This window comes from Sinohyriopsis cumingii, chromosome 14, assembly GCF_028554795.1.
Source record: "Sinohyriopsis cumingii isolate HCF-2022 chromosome 14, ASM2855479v2, whole genome shotgun sequence".
Lineage (NCBI taxonomy): Eukaryota > Metazoa > Mollusca > Bivalvia > Unionida > Unionidae > Sinohyriopsis > Sinohyriopsis cumingii.
The window spans coordinates 33,939,744-33,963,193 of record NC_142974.1 but is presented as its reverse complement, the minus strand read 5'-3'; the positions used below and the strand labels follow the sequence as shown (position 1 = coordinate 33,963,193).

The 23,450-nt window shown below is 34.0% G+C and overlaps 1 protein-coding gene across 2 annotated transcripts; it reads left to right on the top strand.

Moving 5' to 3' along the window:
• The first annotated feature begins 1,144 nt into the window (after positions 1 to 1,144).
• LOC149783547 (ras-related protein Rab-20-like) lies at positions 1,145 to 22,298 on the top strand. 2 transcript variants are annotated; one of them, XM_089931815.1, is made up of 5 exons: positions 1,145 to 1,317; positions 6,290 to 6,383; positions 12,361 to 12,417; positions 15,757 to 15,869; positions 21,546 to 22,298. In XM_089931815.1, exons 1-5 carry the CDS (start codon positions 1,286 to 1,288, stop codon positions 21,919 to 21,921), a joined length of 672 nt encoding a protein of 223 aa, XP_089787941.1. In that variant the 5' UTR covers positions 1,145 to 1,285; the 3' UTR covers positions 21,922 to 22,298. The 2 variants fall into 2 exon arrangements, with proteins under 2 accessions (XP_089787941.1, XP_089787942.1); XM_089931816.1 differs by lacking the exon at positions 12,361 to 12,417.
• Positions 22,299 to 23,450: the final 1,152 nt, after the last annotated feature.

The following is a 23,450-nucleotide window of genomic DNA, read 5'->3' as shown; positions in this document are numbered from 1 at the left end:
AATTAGTGACAAAATAGATGAGTAGTATATTTAATTATACCCATAGACATTTATGAATACAAATAGTTAATTTCATTTTCATTTTAATTGCATCTCTGAAGCTTCTAGATATATTGGGTTTGGAAGAAGGAAACAGAGTGGTCATTTCTAATCTCATCTGGAATGCTATTCCAAAGCAAAGTTTCAGAGTGTTGGGAACTTTTTTTGAATAATGCCTTACTTGGTTTGGGAATTTTATAGTGATTGGTAGACATTGATCACAGATACGGAATATTACCAGATAGCCTATACTGGAATACTGATTGTAAATACTTGCATTGTTCTGATTTTAAGCTATGTCATATGTGGATGATGATGTTGGTGATGGATTAATTATCTATGTTCACAGAATAATAAGAATACAGTTATTCCTAGCGCTTAGCCTTGACAGAGTTGTCTTTCCTGATACTCAAAATACATTTGTATCCGCTACGTCCCTGTTAGCAATCTTTATCTGTTTATTTTAGTACCATTTATGTTGTTGTTGTTGTTGTGTATTTTTTGGGGTGGGTGGTGGTGGTATTTAATGATTTACTATGTTCTTAGTACCCAATTTGTAGCACTTAGAGCCTCTTAGTGCTTCTTAATAGTTCTTAATGGTTCTTGTTGTTAGCGGTGTTTACCGGGTCAACCCAACAAATTTCAGTAGTCGGAGAATGAATCTAAAAAATATTTGTTAAAAATTTCAGCGGTGGCGGCAATTGGTACATGTCGGACGAACATCTAATTTTTAAAGAAATCTTTGGAATAGACCTTACCGAATTCAGTCATTTTTATTGGAACCGATGCAACTCAATATCATCGAAAAATGATATATTTTCCTAGAGCATTTTGTTTTTCTCAATGGTCGGTGTAATTCAACAGTAAATTCAGAATATTCCAGAAAAGTGGCAACAATTGGCATTTACGTATTACTTTAATATTGAAAAAGTAACAAATTAATAAAAGAAATAAACATCCATACATTTTCATGCTACCATTTTTCAACAACAACAAAAGAGAAGAAATAATTTAAACTTCCATACATTTTCATAAGATAATCCTTCAGGATATAATTTCATTTAACTAAAATTTACTTTGCACTGAATTTCCGGTTCCTCTTAAGTTTTGGGTGGGCGGAGCATCAGACCCCTGTCAACACGGTTAGATTAGTCACGACTTGTAATAAGCATGTGATAATCAGTGCGAATTTGTCTCAGTCTTCACAGAATTTACAGACTGAGTATTTTCTCGTAACGCAAGAAGCATGACAGCATCTTCAGCTGATAAACGAAAAGCGTAAGTTTATTGGGAGTTGGCCGATCTGCCATTTGTTCATATGACCTGACCAGTCACACTAATGGGTCGTAGTGATGCAGTTAGGTTTTCTTCCCATTCACAACAATTGACTGTCGACTTTCAAGCTAAACTGCTGCCTGCGCATAGCAGATGTTATAAACATATTTCGTTTAAACATACAATACTTTTCTATTGGTGTTTTTTGGGGGGTGTTGTTTTTATTAATTGTTTATTTTTCTCTTCAGTTCCACAAACTATCCACTGGCATTAGAAATTATATCACTGTAGTAAGAAAATGATAGAATATATAGGGTGGGGGGGAATAATAATGCAAAAGCAAGGTTGGCAATATGGATGCAATAAAATATTTGTCAATTTTTCCACGCTATTCAAAATATTTTTAGTAATCATTCCTCCACCACGGTAGCATGCCAGTAAGTAGTCCTACCTGTAAGACCTGACGCTGATATTTATGTTTTGGGCGAAATGTGCTATGTCTTACATGTAGGACTAGCCAGTAAGGTCAGTAATTCCAAAATATTTAAGAACAAATCTTTGAGAATCCAGTACCAGAAAAAATAGTGTGATATTATTTTCAAAGCCACTGTTATGTGTCATGTGCTGTGGGACAGTCCCTTAGTATTTGAATTCTAAATGTTTTTTTTTTAAAACTGTAAATAATGCAATCTTTTTTATTTTCAAATCTATAAATTTAACACTGAATATAACAAAAAACTTCTGATTTGCTTTTATGTATCGTCATGAACCTGGTTATGTGCAAATAGCAAGTGAAGACTATCCGAAAGAATCAGACATGCTCTATTTTTCTAATACAATGAAAGAATTTCAGAGGTCTGTGGTCCATGATTCAGCCATATTCATTAGCCAATGATAATCAGTCTACTGCATTCACCAGTGATTCATGGCATATTTAACTAGCTGAAACATTGTTTTGAACAAGTCCCCACTTGTGTATAAAATGGTCCCAACCACATAAAAACCGATAACATATCATTCAGTTTTATAAAAGTGTTAATAAATAATTCACTTACGAAGCACCTATAAAAAATCTAAGGAAACTGCAAAATCAGATGTCCTAGATGTCCTTAACGAACCGAGTAATCAGCTAGGATTCCAGTCCTAGATGTCTTTAACGAACCGTGTAATCGGCAAGGACTCCGGTCTCTTGCTAAATAAACTATAAATAACATTCAATCTCTAAAAACATTAATTAATAAATAATTTAAAGAGGTAATATCTAAAAACTTATAAATAACATAATGTAGGAAGCACACCCTAAACACCTCGACTAGTAATACCATAATAACCTTGAAAATCTCTCTTCATACATGATTTCTACTAAGAACCTCTATAAACAGCATAGAACATCCCCCACTCCTTTTAGAACATTTTGAAGAAAAGAAAAAAAAAGAAAAAAAAATCTCAAGAAACACCAGGCAAATGCAACAAGAAACCAGCGATGGAAAGCAAGCAGGACCGTTCCTGAGCCCTCCTTCCCAGTAATGACAGCAAACCATTCAACTTTTGGGAACTTTATGGTCCCACAGATTGAGGCCAAACTATCAGGGTTCCTTGAATCCATAAAAGCCTGGGGGAGGTGGCACCATCCCCTTCCCCAGGAACAACTAGCAGACTGCAGTGCAGTCAGAAAAAAGTGGCACATGCACAATTGTGCGCACGCCACTATAATTAAACTCAACAACAACAACAACCTGTGTGGTTTGGATTTTTAACATAGCTTTATCTAGTTCCAGCTGCTGAGCATATAGCAAGTGAAAGCAATTAACTAATGTGAGAGCTAATATGCGACCTCTTTGGTATTCAATAAGGCGATTCCCAATAATCCACAATCATAGACTCATGATTAAAAGTTGCATAAAAATTGTAAAATTTTTAGATGCCTCTGACATGTCACTATGTATGAGGCTACTATGATTACAATCTACCACAGAGATCTCGGAAATGCTTAATTACGCATATTTGGATGCCAATTATTGATCAGGGACAGAAAATCACTGATGCGGGAGTCCTCCGTACGCATGTAATGGGTATGAGGCAAAATTCAAAAGACTTGCCTGTCCTGCTTTAGCCAACTGCTTTGTGGGAAAATGTGTTGATCATTTAGCTGTGCTGATATTTACAATCACAAAATTCAGTGACTCAGAGACCCCTTGATGTACATACATGTTGCCATTTTATAAGAGTACATAAAAAATAACATGATGCAATAGCTGGGTGGTAAGTTCAAAGGCTTTGACTGGCGTCCGCATGGGAAAATGTAGATATTTACAGTGATTGAATTCAGAGACAGAAAGACCCAGAGATGTACATGGGGTAATTTATAAAAGTACATCAAATAAACAACTTTAGCTTTCGTTATTGTGTTCATTTCCGAATGTAGCAGAATAAGCAGTGCACGTGACCTCAGAATCAAAACATGTTGAGACTTAGACAAAATGCCATATGTAAGTAGGTGACAAGTCGCCTAAAAATGTAAACTTTCCTACTTCTGTTAGGAAAGCAAAAACGACTTTGCTCTGTGATTATTTAAGAGGTACATTGACTGACCATACCATATTTTTTTTAATTGTCCCTCGCCTTAGCCCGGTTAGTTTTAGTGTTGTAGCGAAATGTATTCATCAAGGCATCAATAACTAGGCCTAGTTTTTATATCAATTACATTGACAAACAAACTCTTGCCCATTCACAAGCATTATGTTTTGATAGCTGATTGACCATTAACCCTTTTCCAAGTAAGGTAGCAACTATCAATTTCCTGCATGCTATCCTTTGATGATAAAACAAACAAACTTGTGTTTTAAGATCAGAATCAGTGCTCTGGATATGTATTAACTGCCTCTTATACACTATTTCATCATAAATTTAGTTTGAAACTGTAAGTGAACCAGTAGGTCTAACGGAAAATAATGGCAGACTGTGCTAAGACTGGGATGTACCAGTTTATTAGATTGTCTGTTTTCTTAAATCATCGGGCAAATATATTCAGAAAAAAATATACAAATCATTGAAACCAAAGCCTATGTATTATTTTATTAAAGATTTAACTTTAAAATGCAAATTATGTAGGTCAGAAACTTATGGGACAATGCTATGTTGTGGAATTCGCGAGATGCACGCTAAGGTCTAAGCTGTTTTATGATTTGCTAGGTATTTGCAAAAATACAGAAAAAAACAGCAAATCAGATACCATTTATTTGCCTAAAATTACCACAAAAATAAACCATAAATTTGTGATCCTGTCAATGGACTGTTGTAATGAAGCTTAGTATCGTGAGTGATTACATTATGAAAACCTCTTCTCTCCTGGACTCCTAGTTTTAAATCCTAGCGAGACCTCTGTACCAATTTAAATGCAACAAGGGATCTGATTGAATCAGTTTATTTTAGCTACATAAAAATCAGACAATATACTATGTAGCGATAGATACTTTTTGCAGCTAGTCATGCAATGTAAGATCTCCCTCCTGATTTAGATGTTGTTTGGGCTCAGCATGTTACCTCCAGGTGTTTGGTACTGTGTTGCCTGATCATCTTAGTGGGAAACTAGAGGCCAAATTTTCAAGAATTATTTCATAAACTTGGCAGTTCCTATTGACACTGTTCCTCAGACTAAAGTCTAATTGCAAGAAATACCAAAATCAATTGAAGTAGGGGCAAGTTGTTTTAATGAAACAAAGAAAGGCAAGTCAGTGTATGAAAGCTATGCTAGGACTTCTATCCTTTTTTGCAGAAACAGTATACCTTGATATGCTTGGACTTCCTCTCGTTGTCACTAAAGCCATACATCTTGATATGCTTGGACTTCCTCTCTTTGTCACTAAAGCCATCCATCTTGATATGCTTGGACTTCCTCTCTTTGTCACTAAAGCCATCCATCTTGATATGCTTGGACTTCCTTTCTTTGTCACTAAAGCCATCCATCTTATATGCTTGGACTTCCTCTCTTTGTCACTAAAGCCATCCATCTTGATATGCTTGGACTTCCTCTCTTTGTCACTAAAGCCATCCATCTTGATATCTTGGACTTCCTCTCTTTGTCACTAAAGCCATCCATCTTGATATGCTTGGACTTCCTCTCTTTGTCACTAAAGCCATCCATCTTGATATGCTTGGACTTCCTTTCTTTGTCACTAAAGCCATCCATCTTGATATGCTTGGACTTCCTCTCTTTGTCACTAAAGCCATCCATCTTGATATGCTTGGACTTCCTCTCTTTGTCACTAAAGCCATCCATCTGGATATGCTTGGACTTCCTCTCTTTGTCACTAAAGCCATCCATCTTGATATGCTTGGACTTTCTCTCTTTGTCACTAAAGCCATCCATCTTGATATCTTGGACTTCCTCTCTTTGTCAATAAAGCCATCCATCTTAATATGCTTGGACTTCCTCTCTTTGTCACGAAAGCCGTCCATCTTGATATGCTTATGCTTATTGCCTTTGTTGCTGATATGCCAGGACTTCCTGTTTTTGTGGTTATGGTGACATTCCTGGATATACTAAGCTGTCCTGTCTTGGTAGTTGAAGCAGAAAGTTAGGATTCCAGTGTTTGTTGCTGAAAAAGTATAATTGATATGCCAGGACTTTCAGGTTTTTTTTGGCTATAGTGATGTTCCTTGATCTACTGCTAAGATGTCCTGTCTTGGTTGCTGAAGCAGAAAGCTATGTCATCACAACATCATTTACTGTATTCTGCAGAAGCTTTGTGGATTCTTACATGTGAGACACTCTACTCTGCAGAAGCCATATAGATGCTTGCAGGTGAGACACTGTATTCTGCAGAGGCCTTGTAGATGCTTTCAGGTGAGACACCATACTCTGTATAAATCTTGTAGATGTTTACATGTGAAATGCTTATATGCAAACATCAAAATGACAGTTTTTAAAGATGTAGATAATCAGTTATGATACCAAAATATTGTCTTCTTTCAGGGATCTGAAAGTAATAATTCTGGGTGACTTTGCAGTTGGAAAGACATCTTTAATTTGCAGATACATTGAGGGAAAATTTAGACCTCATGAGACAGTAAGTAATGGAACATAAAGATGATTATTAATTAGGTGTTTTACCACATTAAATATTACCACATATCTGTATTCTATGCCAGTGATCAGTATAATTGTCTTAGGCTGATACCTTATGGATGTAATTTGTCTTGTTTTTCTAATTTGTATACCGGATAACAATGCTGGCTAATGGATGCCCAGAACATTTCTCCATCACCTCTTTTAAACATTGTATATCAGGAAACAAAATGAGAAAGCTTCTTCAAACAGTCATGAAGGAGGTCTGTTTATGTTAATTTTTAGGTCATCTGACTATAAGGCCAAAGGAGTCCCTGTGTCCATTGTCTGTTAACGTTTGCTTGTTACCACTGTGGAAGCCATGTTTTTTAATACAGGTTGTATCAATCTTGCAACATAGGTTGATATCATTAAAATTGCTGATGTGTTTGAGTATGCATGAGATGTATGTATTGTTATGACTATGGTCATAAACTAAGTAACAGAAAGAAGCTAAACCAACAAGTTTTGTAAAACTTTACAAATAATTTAATTATGAAACGTATAAAATGAAAATTGAAAAAGAAACTTAAGTATTATGAATTAAATCCAAAATAATTCCAAAAGTTCTATCACAGTTCCCAAAGAATTGAATGTTCCAAATGAATTCCATATTCTTGAATGCTCTGGTCTGCCATCATCTTGATATCTCACAATGGCATTGTCCAGAACTCCTTTGAATAAATTCACAATAGTCCCAGAATAATAATTTATTCCAATGAGCGTTTTGTATTTCCAATGAATAATCCAAACAAATGTTTCCTCTCATATTATATCTAAACACAACATTAAACACATCTGCAGACTGGTACTAACACATGAACATATGAAATAAGAACCCAAAATAGGAATCAGAAATAAGAATGCATTAATTGCTCATTTCTTTCCATTACACATATAGGTCTAAAATGCAGTTTTCTCCTTCTAAGAGACATTTTACAATAGTCAGCCACATGGCCAACCCATCCAATGGGAAAGAATTTAATTCTTAGAAGAATCCACTGACCACCTATCTAATGGGAAATAACCTCAGACTGGTAAACAGGTTCATTATCAGTACTATTATTATTGATTGTAAACACCTATTTATTTATAAATCCTATGCCATCTACACTCTTAATATCTTAAAATAGAATTTATACCCATGTACAAAAGTGAGCTGATATCTTGATTATAAAAAGATCATAACAATTTACAGTCATGAACAAAAATTACACATAATATTGACACCAAGAGTTTAAAAAAATATTGATGTACATAACAGTATATTGATGAAGTGATCTTGCATCTGATTGGCTGAGCCTGTTACCTACCATTCAGAAGTCCATCTTTCTGACCCATTTGTGCTCATGCTTGGAATATATGCCAATATGATCAAAATCTCAGACACGTTTGATAATGAATGAGATGCACACATATTAATGAGAGATTATGCATGAGATTGGCCAAGCTTGTTGCCATCCTGGAAGCCACATTTCTGATATGATTCTGAGTGGACTTGGAGTATGGGCTTCTCTCATTAAGCCGTTGGATGAGTTCAGTAATGAGGTTCCATCAAGTTGACTGGGCTTGTTACTACTCTGGATACCATATTTCTGATTGGATTCTGTTCAGATTTTGAATACAGGCTAATATGATCAAAGTCTTAAATGGGCTTGATAATAAGCAAAATCTGCACAAACCAATATAGTAATCTTGTATCTGATTCACTGACTTTTACCACTCAAAAGACAGGTTCTTTTTTATCTGACTTTGAGTGAACTTAATGAAAAGGCTTAAATTATCATGATGCACAACAAGTTTTAGTATAAACAAGATTTGCACATATTAATGAGGTTCAGGACAGAAATCTAAAAACATGCAAATTATTCAATTTATTTTCTTTGAAATTCTCTCACTGAAGGAAAGTAAATGGAGAAACTTTTATATTGACTATCGAGAGGTTAGTGGTTACATTTAGTTCTTCCCCTTGTGAAAGGTATGCAAAAATTTTAAAAATTAAAGGTTGATAAGATGTGTACATTTAAATTTAGCAGTTTATTAATTATTAGCAAAATAATACAAATTAGGGATTAAAATGAATAAGATTAAATATTGTTTGAGAATATGTACAATTTTAGGCCAGCATAAACTATTTGCAGTTTTGTAATTATGAATCAAAATTTCTTTAAACAGTTACATATATTTATCCACATGTTATTGTTTTATAGATTTTTATTTTGATTTAATAAGATTATATTTCTTGCAAAATTCAAGTTAAAAAATTGATTTGCACAAAATTCTTTCCAAAAACTTTTTCCAAATTCAAATTATTTAATATTTGATAGCAAATGTTATGCTTCATGAAATATAGTTTGACAGTTTCTCGCATTGCCATGTTACTGTGCCGGAAACAATAATCATTTTTATCTTGTCACATGTATTGTGCATTATTTTATGACTTTTCATATTGTCAGCACCATTACTGACAAATTATTTGAAATTGTTTGTTTTTAGCTTTTAATTTAAAAATATACCATTAATGCTTTTCTCCTGAAACAGTTCCAGATTTTATAACCAAGAGTAAAGATTCTCTTGGCCTAAAAATATCAACCTTTGAATTAAAAAATTTCAATTTGTGTGAATGCAGTATGACTTTGAAGACCACACATTTAAGACTAGTCTGTAAACTGAACTTTTAAAAATCTATTTTGACTTCAGTTATGAGCACGCCACATACTAATTATGCCTTTTTCTATGGAAAGATCTTTTATCAGCCTTTAAGGTAAAAACAACATGACACAAAGTTTGGGGGATAGTGTACATTTTTCAATACTACCTAAGCCTGCTTTGTGAAACAATCATCTGTTCAGTTATGTCAACCAGATGAGCAGTAGCAGGTCAGTTTGGGCCTCTTGTCTTATGGTTTAGGTGCTGAAGCAATTTAGATTAACAGATCAGCAAAGGTCGGATATTGAAGGCAGCACTGTTACATTTGTTATATGTTAAATGGATGACCTTTGGCCTGGATAGTTAAGTGGTAGCAGAGGAATCTAGCTAGAGTTATTAAGTTGGAAATTCATGATCTCATCAGTGAGTTATTAGTTAGATTCAGTCAGGAAGTCCTGTTCTCAGCACAGGATCAAAACAAACGTATTTCCTCTTTTATATTTCTTTTACACACTGGCCTGAATAAGGAAAAAAAAACACATAGTTTTTGATGATTTGATTGAGAAACATGGTTTTTATTTTTTATACAAGATGCCCATCAAGACCAAGATTTAGAGTTATGATTCTTCCAACTTCAACAACCGCCATAAATCATCGGAACAGATGTGATACCTAACTGGCTCCCTGCCAATGAGACATTCCTTCAGCCTGTAGGTTTATTTGTTAACTGACAAGGCAGAATCTGCAAAAAGTCCTCAGTTTTAAAGATAATTAAGGAGTATGGTATTCATTAAAGGAAAAAATGTTAGAGGAATACATAGAGTGTAGGTATCCTATCATTTTTATCATACCTTTGTTTGTAGTTCATTTCTCCAGCTTCTAATATTTTCAGATTACATAGTTTTCTATATACAAAATTATCATGATGTGCTGTCCCTGCATCCTTCAGTGAAAATCTCATGTAAACTAGATAGCTATAAAAAAAAAAAACTATTGAGCCAAACCAAACCAAATGTTATACTTACATATCTTGAATAGGTCCCATGACCTAATTCAGTGACTATATTTAAATTATTTGCACATTTTTTAATGGTTCAGACTTTCACTTTTGTGGAAGAAAATTTTATTTTAAGTACATCAAAGTATACATAGTCTAAACAAATTACATTTTATATGCTTTTTTACCTTACTATATTGATGATTTAGTTAAATTTTCAGGCAATTATTGAAATTTTTCTGTAGATGACTTTGTTAGATTTTCAGATCATATAAGGAATTGATGTTATTTTTGAGGAGCATGATATGGCAAAGGTAGGCAAATGAAGCTTGTCACTCATGTTAGTAGGCATACTGCTGTATCTGGTAATTCTGCACGTCAAGTAATTATGTGCAACAAAACATCATTACTGTAAACATTGGATCACGTGTTGCTTTTGTTCGAAAATCAATGTATGAATAAAGAATGATCATCCTTTAATTAAGGAAAGTGATATTCATAAAGTGTACAAAACTATCCCACATTTCTACTCTAAATGCTTATAAAAATGTGATTTCTAAATGTCAGCTTGAAGACCCACTCTATGACCTTCTTGAACTTGTAACCCAGAAAAACCTATTTAATATTTATCTTTTTGAATCATAAAGATAAATACATTATTTAAAAGATGGAAATGTTTACCTTAGGACAATACTGCATCTTAATCCAGGTTTGTAAGTATACAAGGAGTTGTCCTACATGTATTTCATTGTCTGTTATAACAGTCAGCTTACCACTAGAACAGAATTCTCAAGAAATTCCCTGGTGTATGGTCAGTTTCTAAATTCTTTAGTAAAATTTTTCCCCAAAAATGAGATGTTGTAAACACATTCCTTGTTGTTTCTCTTCCACATTATAGCTTTTTTTTATTTAAAAATGTTGAACTTTTACTTAAATTTTTTACAAAGTCACTTTAGTTTGCTTAATATCTCTTGCCATTTAGTGGTATTGTTACATTGAACTTTGTAAAACCAGCTTTAACCTGACCTAATTACTCAACTGAAATGCTGATAGAGTCAAAAGTAATGTATTTGGTTTCCACGGCCGGATGGATTAACATCTTTTCAAAGTTGTGCACAGTATAGGCCAACATATCAAGAGTCATGAAAACACAGGGGTGGTATCCTCTTGTGTCCAAAATTAATATTTTCTTTTGAAATGGTAAGCATTGCAGTATCTTATTTTTGTCAATGAGCTGCATTCAGTATGCGTTTTGCACCAATATTGGTGATGGAAACCTTAGATGTGCAGAAAAGCCTGAAGTGGTATATATAGACAACATGTGGCATGAATAGATTCTATACCATTAACACATTAACTCTTGGAGGTTTTTGTCATTTTAACTTGAAAATTGAGTAGGAAACACATTTTGAAAGCTATTTCTGAACAGATCCGAAAACACCAAATCCCAGGTGATCTTTCAATAACATTCTGCCTAATTGTTTTAGAAACATCATTTTTCATTGGCTATTTGGCTCGTGCATGAGCAGAAGGGTAAATGTTGGATTTTTTTAAATTTATTTTTTTGCTAAATGGACCATTATTTTTGTATCAAGACCACTTTTTATTCCAAATGCCCATCTTATCCTACTTTTTGCAAAGGTTCATCTGTCTGTTTGCAGTTCTTAGCAGTTTGCCTTAGATCTGAGACCAAAAAGTCTAAAATCCCGGCACAAAAAATCAGGTTCTGGCCACGCAAATTTTGTGTAGAACAAAATCAGGACAAAAGTTAGGGTTTTTTATCTGTATTTTGTAGTGCAGCTAGATATTCCAGATTATTTGGTATCATTGTAGAGCTACATCTGTCTACGTTTCTATAATACCACCCACTTTAGTGTATCATGCATGACCATGATGCTACAGAGCTCGGCAGTAGGCTACTACCTCCTGCCACATTAACTCGTTGCTAGGGGTTAATGTGTTAAGGCACTTTCACAAAGTTTTTCTGTTTGTTTTGTTTCTTTTTAATGTTGAGGATTTAAATTTGAGGTCTGCATTGTTTTGCAAACACATACCAATATGTTATCTGTTTGGTCTAAAATTGCAGTATTGTGACTCCACTTTTCCAACTTATCTAATTTTTGCAACTCTGATGCTTTCCACATGCTATTTTTGTATCATGACAGATATGTGTTGGAACAACCCTTAATATAAAGACCCCTCACAATTACAATACATGTTACTTATATGGTTCCCTTAGACACCATTACAGTGAGGGAGCATTGAATTTCTTTCCATTTGTTTTTCATTCCAGACAATAGGTGCAGCCTTCTTTTTAAAGCAGTGGGGATCATACAACGTGGCTGTATGGGTAAGATTTTTAAAACGAAGACTAAAAGGTTCTTTATGGTTTCTTTTTCCTTTACACACTGTTGAATACTTCCCCCAGCTCAACACAGTTGAATATTATAAAGCGGATGTAACATTAACTGAACTTCCTTAACAATATAACATCAATCTTACTCTCATTGATGTTCCGTGCTGTTCACAGAAAATATGGTTATCAAATATGGCCTGTCCATCTGTCCCTTCTTCCACCCATCTCTTCATCTCACTTTAATTTCTGCCTAATAACTTCCTTAATTATACTCCCTGCAAACAAAGTTATGGTGGTATATTGGAGTCAGCTAGTCCATCCGTTAGTCTGCCCATTCGTCACAGTTTTCATTACTGAACCCAGTAATATATTTTCAGTGCCACACATACCTATCTTTATTCCCTAACACCCCTAAGCTTTGGGATATGTTCTTGAAGCTTTTTATACTTTTGGATCTAGAAACCATGTCCTGCACAGGAGTCCTGAATGGCCAAGTTGTCTAAAGTGTTCTGTGTTACACATGACTGCCATCTCACCTCTGTCTGCATGGGTTCTAGTTGAAAGCTCAGCCAATGTGGCTGTGTGAGAAAGCTTGCAAGTGGCTTCTTGAGGATGTTTTCTGGGATCTTTTTTCACCTGTTATACTGGCCATTATGTATAGCCTTGCCTGTGCTGAAAATGGTGTTAAATCCCATGATGACAACAGCACAAAAATGTCATGCAAGAAAAGGAGATGGACTGCTTCACATTTTAGGAGTTGTTCCAATTGTTTCCATCCATCCAGTAATAACTTTTCTAAGGGTAATATCTTCTGAACCATTCCAAATATCTTCATCATGCTTGGTATTTATTTCATTTTGGATTACAAAAAGCATTTTTGTTCCATATAAAACTGGGTTTGTTGGATTAGTACTTTTAGAGTTATCTCCCATATTTATACAAATGTATTAACACTTCATTTCACTTTACAGATTAAAGATTGAGCTCTGTATGATCGGCAATCTATAAGTTATCCATGTCGTTATAATTTTTAAAAATAATTGTTATCATCGGCTGTCATACTCTTGAATTATTCACGAAAACTTTTGCAATATTTGTATCTTGATGAAACGTGTATGCATCAGAATGTTTCAAGAGTTTATGTCACATATAAGAATGGGCATTTTCAGATTTTTACCATTAGTGCAAGAAGGTATTCTTAAAGCACTCATCTTACTAATAGATCCAGTCATTATAGGATTTCAACAAAATTTGATATGCAGCTCGATAGTCATGAGACAGTGACTGAAATCGATTGCCAATTTTCTATGTACTTTTTTTCCACATAGTAACTCTCCTAATTAGATAGGTTGTTGCTGATGAGACCTTGGTCAAGTTCAGTTGTCATTCTTTATCATTTTAGCATAGTTACAGCCCCTGAATACCAAACCCAGCCACTTTTTTCCACACTAGAACTCATCCAAGTTTTATTTGCAGTTTAATATTTGCGTGGCCTTAGCTTTCTTCGGTTGTCAGCTTTGTACCTCATTGTTTAGCAGAGTTATTGCTCCTGATTGTCAGACACACCCACTTTCTTTAATGCACAGTAAATACCTTCATTACTATTGGATTTCAAGCAAACAATATATCATATGATGCTTGATATTGATGAGCCTTTGTTGAATGTCATTGTCAGCGTTTTGCAATGTTTAGTGGAGTTATAGCCCTTTATTGTCCGTTGCACATATTATTGTATCTCACAAAAATTCTTACTTTTATTTGGATTTCATCCAAATTTGGTATGCTACTTGATATGGATGAAAATGTGGCTGATTTATTGTAAGCTTTTGACATAATTACTTAGCAGAGTTATTGGCCTTGATGGTCAGGCTCACCAAATTTCATTTCCACTTAACTTCCATAAATATTACTGGATTTCAACAAAGTTTTCAAGGTTGCTCAGTGTTGATAAGGTCTCAGCAAAATTTAAATATCAACATTCTATAGCCTTGCTTAGTAGAGTGATAGGCGCTAGCTGACAGATCCACCCATTTCCATATCTGTACAGCAGCTCCTTTATTTACAGTTGGATTTCAGCTAAATTTGGTAGAAAGCTGGTTATTGACAGGGCTTTAGCTAAGGTTGCAATCAGTTTTTTGAGTCATTATTTAGTGGAATTGTGGCCCCTGGTTCTTGGACCCATTCGCTTTCATTTCTGCACAATAACTTAGTTAATTTTAATTGGATTTCAACCAGATTTGGTGTGCAACTTGAAGTTGCTTGAAGCTTGAGTTCAGTTGTCAGCATCATTTGTCATTTAGTAGAGTTAATGCCCCTGATTATCATTTCCATCCAATTTCGTTTATGTGCATATCTCCCTTAATGGATTTCAAACAAATGTAGTAGGCAGCATGATGTTTATTGAACTCAGCTAAATTCATAAAAAATGTTTAGGAATATATTCAACATGCAGCATTGTCTTTTAACAAAGTTGTGGCCTTATATTTTCAGATTCAATAATTTTCTTTTGTTGAATTAACACAGGATTTTTACTCTTCTTATTTAAAATCTGTACATTTATGGAATTTAATCAAGCAATGTAATTATCTTTTATTCAGTTAAATTTACATGCTCCTCTTGAATGTGTACTTTAAAGAGTGCCAAGCAGAACTGAATAAATGTTCAATTTATTTCCACTTGGTTTTGATTTTTTTCACCCCAAAATCTCTACATAATGTGTGTGTGTGTATATATATATATATATATATATATATATATATATATATATATATATATATATATATATTCACACACACCAAAAATCAAACATGCCACTCCTTAAAAGCTGAGCTAGAATAAACATTTGTTAATTTTAACACATGCATATTGTTCATATTAACTTGAACCAGTTAAATTTTGGATATGATTGAAATTTTTCCCATATCCATACAGTCCTATATGGAAAGATAAAAGAGCTTTGTGTAAAACAATACAGGCCTGAGGAGTCACACTGCAGGTGCATTAAGAGTTTGCAAATCACACATATATTTAAGTTACTTTGGTCATCTTTAAATGTTTTTTAAAACATGTGCTTTTATATCTGAAATGTCTGATTACATTAATAAGGTTGTGTTGCATTGAGACAGATGGCTGATAAAGGTTTTTTCCTAATTTGAGTACATGTAAATAGCTAATATCAACTTATTACATCCATTTACCATCCATCCAACTTTTTTCCATTTATCTTTTTTATGATGTGAACTCCAGTATGTTTGTCTGTCTGTCTATCCTTACATACCTACCTACCAAGATATCCATGTATTTAAGATTAAAGATAATATCTGTCTCATTCAGGATACAGCAGGGGATGAGAAATACACAGGACTCCAGTCATTCTACTGTCGCAATGCAGGAGCAGCCATCTTGGCATTTGATCTTAATCATGAATCAAGCTTTGAATCGCTGTGGTAAGTTTATTTTTTGCTACCCTTACTGCAAAGCCTGTATATTCATCAATCCATTGTACATATTCCATCAGCCCATTGTATATATTCCATCAGCCTATTCTATATATTCCATCAGTCCATTGTACATATTCCATCAGTCCATTATATGTGTTCCATCAGTCCATTGTATATATTTCATCAGTCCATTGTATGTGTTCCATCCGTCCATTGTATATATTCCATCAGCCCATTGTATATATTCCATCAGTCCATTGTATATAATCCATCAGCCCATTGTATATATTCCATCAGTCCATTGTACATATTCCATCAGCCCATTGTATATATTCCATCAGCCTATTCTATATATTCCATCAGTCCATTGTACATATTCCATCAGTCCATTATATGTGTTCCATCAGTCCATTGTATATATTTCATCAGTCCATTGTATGTGTTCCATCCGTCCATTGTATATATTCCATCAGCCCATTGTATATATTCCATCAGTCCATTGTATATATTCCATCCGTCCATTGAACATATTCCATCAGTCCATTATATGTGTTCCTGGGATGGTCCTGGCTTTTAAAAAGCTGTCGCCAAACAAATCGCCAACCTCAATATTTTGTTGCCAATTTTCAAAAAGTGTTGCCAGAACAAGTAGTGTACATTTTTCCAAGTGTTAATTTAGTCTATTAATGTAACAGGCAATGAAAATTACAAAAGATGGGTTAGTTAATTCTTTAATTACAACAAGGATTAACATAATGTTACAGTGTTACATGAAGATCCGTCGCAATTTTAGGGCTGCCCACTTGTTGAATGCAGTTTCAAAGTCTAATTTTTCACATCTGTACATGCTGATTCTCATGAAATTCTCAAGAGATGAGATGCAGAGTTTATTTCTGATGTCAGTTTTTATGAGGTTCATCTTACTGAATCCACGATCACAGTCCACAGCACTGACAGGTGACACTAGAAGTCTATCAGCAGCCCCCCCCCTTATGGCTAGCTTCACAAAGCTTGTAGTGAATTGCTTCCTAAATCCCAAGAATGATCACTGAATGCTGTATAAATTTTCTCCACAAGCAAACTAGGATCTCCATTCCCATGAATGAAACTTACACAAGTCAACACCTGGCAATATTGGACCGTATATATAAGCATAAATTCACACCCAATTTAGAGATTCTTTCACTCTTGTATTTTGAGAAATAAATAATTATTATTAATTATGCAAAACTGGTTGTTGGTTTTTTTGTGCTATTTCTTGTTTCGGAGTTTAATTCTCAGCAGCCGTAACACGGATTGATGGCAAAAGGAAAAGATCAATGAGTAAAATGCTGCACTGGCGACAGGCATAATTGTGATTGAGATTTTTTCCATTTGCTTTGTATTTATACACAGTAGTCGGTACTTCAAAGGTTATCAGTTTTCTGTGAAGGTTCAGCAAAACTATTGTACTGGTATATGTAAAGAAAAGAAAAAAAAAAACAACAGAAGATTTAGCCATTCAATTAATTGTATCTGTTCTATTCGCGTCTTCAGAAGTCGGTCAGTTGTAGGTATAGTTCGGTAGCATGATTGACTGTATCACAGTATACAGTACTTAGCCCAGATGTCAGCATAAGCAGATTATGATGTAACAATGCACTGTAAAGATGGGGTTGTCAATACGAACAAAGGATTGTTTGTGTAACAGATTGATTCCAATGCATTGCTTAGTCAAGTTTGTGGCTTCCTTTCGTTCTCCCTTTTAATTTATCCAGTCCAAATCTATCATTGTATGTACAAATTAAATAACCAAAAAGTCTGTCTCCAAAAAAATCGCCAGATGGGATATTTTTGTCGCCAATAAGGAAAAAAAATCGCAATTTGCGACATTGGCGAAGCCCAGGACGATCCCTGTGTTCCATCAGTCCATTGTATATATTCCATCAGTCCATTGTATGTGTTCCATCAGTCCATTGTACATATTATATCAGTCCATTGTTCATATTCCATCAGTCCATTGCATGTATTCCATCAGTCCATTGTACATATTCCATCAGTCCATTGTACATATTCCATCAGTCCATGGTCTATATTCCATCAATCCATTGTACATATTCCTTCAGTCCATTGGATATATTCCATCAATCCATTGTATGAATTCCAACAAGCTTTGAATCACTGTGGTAGGTTTACTTTTAGTTAACCTTATTCATCAATCCATGGTACATATTCCATCAGTCCATTGTATGTATTCCATCAGTCCATTGCATGTATTCCATCAGTCCATTGTACATATTCCATCAGTCCATTGTACATATTCCATCAGTCCATGGTCTATATTCCATCAATCCATTGTACATATTCCTTCAGTCCATTGGATATATTCCATCAATCCATTGTATGAATTCCAACAAGCTTTGAATCACTGTGGTAGGTTTACTTTTAGTTAACCTTATTCATCAATCCATGGTACATATTCCATCAGTCCATTGTACATATTCCATCAGTCCATTGCATGTATTCCATCAGTCCATTGTACATATTATATCAGTCCATTGTTCATATTCCATCAGTCCATTGCATGTATTCCATCAGTCCATTGTACATATTCCATCAGTCCATTGTATATATTCCATCAGTCCATTGTACATATTCCATCAGTCCATTGCATGTATTCCATTAGTCCATTGTACATATTCCATCAGTCCATTGTACATATTCCATCAGTTCATTGCATGTATTCCATCAGTCCATTGTACATATTCCATCAGTCCATTGTATGTGTTCCATCAGTCCATTGTACATATTATATCAGTCCATTGTTCATATTCCATCAGTCCATTGCATGTATTCCATCAGTCCATTGTACATATTCCATCAGTCCATTGTATATATTCCATCAGTCCATTGTACATATTCCATCAGTCCATTTTGCATATTCTGTCAGTCCATTGCATATATTCCATCAGTCCATTGTCATTATTCCATCCGTCTATTGTGCATATTCTGTCAGTCCATTGCATATATTCCATCAGTCCAATGTACATATTCCATAAGTCCATTGCATGCATTCTATCCAACCATTGTGCATATTTCATCAGTTCTTTTTTGCATTTCATAAGTCCATTGTACATATTCCTTCTGTTGATTGCACGTAATCCATAAGTCCATTGTACATATTCCATCAGTTTCATTGTATATATTCCATTCAGTCCATTGTACATATTCTATCAGTCCATTGTTCATATTCCATCAGTCCATTGCATTTATTCCATCAACCCATGGTTCATATCCTAACAATCCATTGGATGTATTCTGTCAGTCCATTGTACAAATACCAAAATTCCATCAGTCCACGGTAAATATTCCATCAGTCCAGTGCATGTATTCCATCAGTCCATTGTTAATATTCTGTTAGTCCATTGTACTTATTTCATCAGTTCATTACACATATTCCATCAGCCCATGGTCTATATTCCATCAATCCATTGTACATATTCCTTCAGTCCATTGGATATATTCCATCAATCCATTGTATGAATTCCAACAAGCTTTGAATCACTGTGGTAGGTTTACTTTTAGTTAACCTTATTCATCAATCCATGGTACATATTTCTTCAGTCCATCATATGTATTTGATTAGTCCATTGTTCATTAACATGTTCTTCAGGCTCAAAAACATTTGGACCAACTAAATATGACAAGGAGTACCCAGCATTGAGACCTTTAAATTGTATGCAAATGATATACATCCATCTTCAAATAAATTGACCTTTACTAAGAATCGACAAACTTTTAAACAAACAAATAACATATCTTGGCCATATTTTTGTAAACATTTCTGAGCTGGGCAAATAATGCAGATTTACTGTTAAACATGATGGATGTTGATAAAATTTTAAAACCTTGGGCAAGATGATCACAAAACTCACAGAACAAATTTGAGCATACATGACAAAATAAATCTTGGCCTGAATACTTTTCAGCTTTTTTCCTGTAATTTTAGTCTGACACTAATTAAAATAAAGAAAACATTGTTTAAAAAAAATATAAAAAATATTAAAAGACTCAAACATGAAATGTACTGTACACAATCTGACCAAATTTAATGGGCTGGATCCTACCATCGACAGAGCCCCCATTCTGAATTTTGTGGAATTGTTATCAATTTTTCATGAAATTCCAGATTCAGAATTTTATTTTATAAATTTCAAGAAAATGAAAATTTTTAGGGATAAAGTTTTAAAACGGATTCTTCTATCTGGAATGAAAAGAGTCTAAAGTACTTCAGCACTAATAAGATAGATACGTAGAATGTAGTTGTTCAGTGTATAAAACAATAAGTAGCTAACAAGAAACCAGTTGATTCAGCTAATTGCATGAAAAATGGCAATAGAGATGAACAGAAAGAAAAATCTCTGATTATTTTCATGACTAGTATTTACGATCACTGCTTTGGTGAGAAACATTCAAGGATTTCAAGGTTTGGGAATTATTGGAAAACTCGCCATTTATTATCATTGGACCTTTATTAATTCAGACCATGAACTGGTATATATAGATTCATTGGGTATAAATTCATTACTTTTAAAGACTACTATCTATTCCAGATGTGCTGCCTAGAGTTTGAAGAACTTATGCCTGATACCTGATAAACATGATCATGCAGTGTGTCGAGAACTTTAAAATTTGTACAGATTGATGCCCTTCTCCCATAACAAATGCTTCATATTACAAAATCTTGGGGGGCCCCGAGTGGCCGAGTGGTCTAAAGCGCTCTCTGTCACGGATCACTGCCATCTCACCTCTGTCTGCGTGGGTTCGAGTCTCGGGCTCGGCCAATGTGGATATGTGAGAAAGCTTGCTGGTAACTTCTCGTGGGTCAGTGGTTCTTTCCGGGGTTTTTCCCGGGTTCTTCCTCCACCATTAATACTGGCCGCCATGTATAGCCTATCTTGTGCTGAAAAATGGCGTTAAACCCTACAACAACAACAACAACAACAACAACAAAATCTTGGAAAGACAGAATGTGAGAAAAATAATATGATGAATACTATGGTGGTCAGAAATAAAAATACGATAAGAAACTTCTCTAAAACAACTGAACGGAATTGGATCAGGTTTCGCATATCTTTTTATATTGCACAAATGATGTAAATATACCAGCAGAAATTGTCACCAAAAATCAAAATAGAAAAAAAAACTTTAAATAAATTCTTCTAAAAGACAACCAAACATATTTGATCACAGTTGACATAGATGATACTAAGATAAAGGCCTTTTATGTTTGTAAAATTAAAAATAAAAGTATGCATGTTTTGTACAACTATTGCATTTGGCTTTTAAGCTGGTAAGCAAAATCTGAATATTTGATATAAAAATCAAAGTTTATCTCATGTGATAAATTTCATCTATGATGAAGACTTGTGAAAGGTTCTCACTCTCAGATCAGGCAAGATTTTTTCCCCTTCCTGACAATGCTGTTTTCATGATAGATCAAGACTTATGTACGGTTCTCACTTTCAGATCTTATGGCAAGATTTCTTCCCCTTGTTGTAGACAGTGATAATTTCATGTATAATCAAGACTCGTGTTAGATTCTCATATTCTGATCTCATGGCAAGATTTCTTCCCCTTGTAGACAGTGCTAATTTCATGTATGATCAAGACTCATGTAAGATTCTCATTTTCTAATCTCAGGGCAAGATTTCTTCCGCTTCTAGACAATGCTAATGAGGATTGCCTTAAGGTGGTGGTGGGGACAAAGTTAGATATTCTACAACCAGGATCAAGGGAGGTAACACAAGAGGAGGCCAGGAGATTTGCAAGGGAGATAAATAGTAACATAGATCAGAAGAAACTGGATAGGGACCCTTACTTTGAAACATCAAGTAAAACTGGCCAGAGTGTGACTGAAATGTTTGAGTTTATATACCAGTACTGTCTTCCACTGTCAGAGGATGAGAAAAAGTCTACAGTGGCAACAAAAAGGACATCAGCTTATAATACAAGTACAGTGGACTTGAGAAAGCCCACTGTATCATCTCCACAAAGAACTAATTGTTGTTCTAGATGATTCCATATCTGTAAACAGTAAATTTTATGTTTTTAAGGTGATGATTATATCTTCCATCCCAGACAGAATGAAAAGCGGATTTCACAAGACCATTTATTTTAAATGTTTTGCTTTGATTATGCTATAACTTTTACAGATCTTTAGTTACGTGTTAAAGTTATATGTTACGGTAAGAGCTAATTGGATTTTATATTAAATTTCTTATGACATGTTTTGAACAGGTAACTGGAATGATGTACATACTGTGTAATCTTATTATGAAAGTAGAAAAGTGACACACATGAATAAGTTCAGCAAAATATTATGGAATAGGGATTTTCCACATTAAAAATGTCATGAAATAGGGATTTTCCACATTAAAAATGATGATAAATAGAGATCTTTCACATTGAAAATTTCATGGAATTGATATTTTTCATGTTAAAAATGACATGGAATAGGGATTCCACATTAAAAATATCATAGAATAGGGATTTTCCTAATTAAAAATATCATGGAATAGGGATTTTCCACATTAAAAATATCATGGAATAGATATTTTCCACATTAAAAATGTCATGGAATAGGGATTTTCCACATTTAACATATCATGAAATAGGGATTTTCCACATTAAAAATATCAAGGAATAAGGATTTTCCACATTCAAAATGATGAATAGAGATCTTCCACACTGAAAATATCATGGAATAGAGATTTTCCACATTAAAAATGTAATGGAATAGGGATTTTCCTCATTAAAAATATCATGGAATAGGGATTTTCCACATTAAAAATATCATGGAATAGGGATTTTCCACATTAAAAATGTCATGGAATAGGGATTTTCCAGATTAAAAATATCATGGAATAGGGATTTTCCACATTAAAAATATCGTGGAATAGGGATAATCCACGTTACAAATATCATAGAATAGGGATTTTTCACATTAAAAATGATGATGAATAGAGATCTTCCAGATTGAAAATATCATGGAATAGAGATTTTTCACATTAAAAATATCATGGAAAAGTGATTTTCCACATTAAAAACATCATGGATTAGGGATTTTCAACATTTAAAATGATGTTGAAATAGAGATCTTCCTTACAAAAAATATAGAGTAGGGATTTTCCACATTATAAAAATCATGGAAAAAGGATTTTTTGCATTAAAAAATCATGGAAAAGGGTTCTTCCACATTAAAAGCAATGATGAAACGGATTTTTCTACATTGAAAACAATATATTAAAGGAAACATTTTGACAAAATGACTGATGTACCTGCTAAATTTAGACAATTTTTTTTTTTTTACATTTCAAATGAGTTAAATATAGGAATGTAATTATAATACTTTATAGTTGTACAATTATTTTAAATATAAAAAAGTGATTCAAAGAAGAAAAATAGCTATTTGTTTACCAAAAATTGTACACCTAACCTGCATCTTTTTCTGTTCATTCTCTAACCTTTCCTTTCTCTTTCTCTCTCAAAGAACAACAGAATAACAAATTGATATTTTACTTATTAATTTAATTACTAGTTTTACTT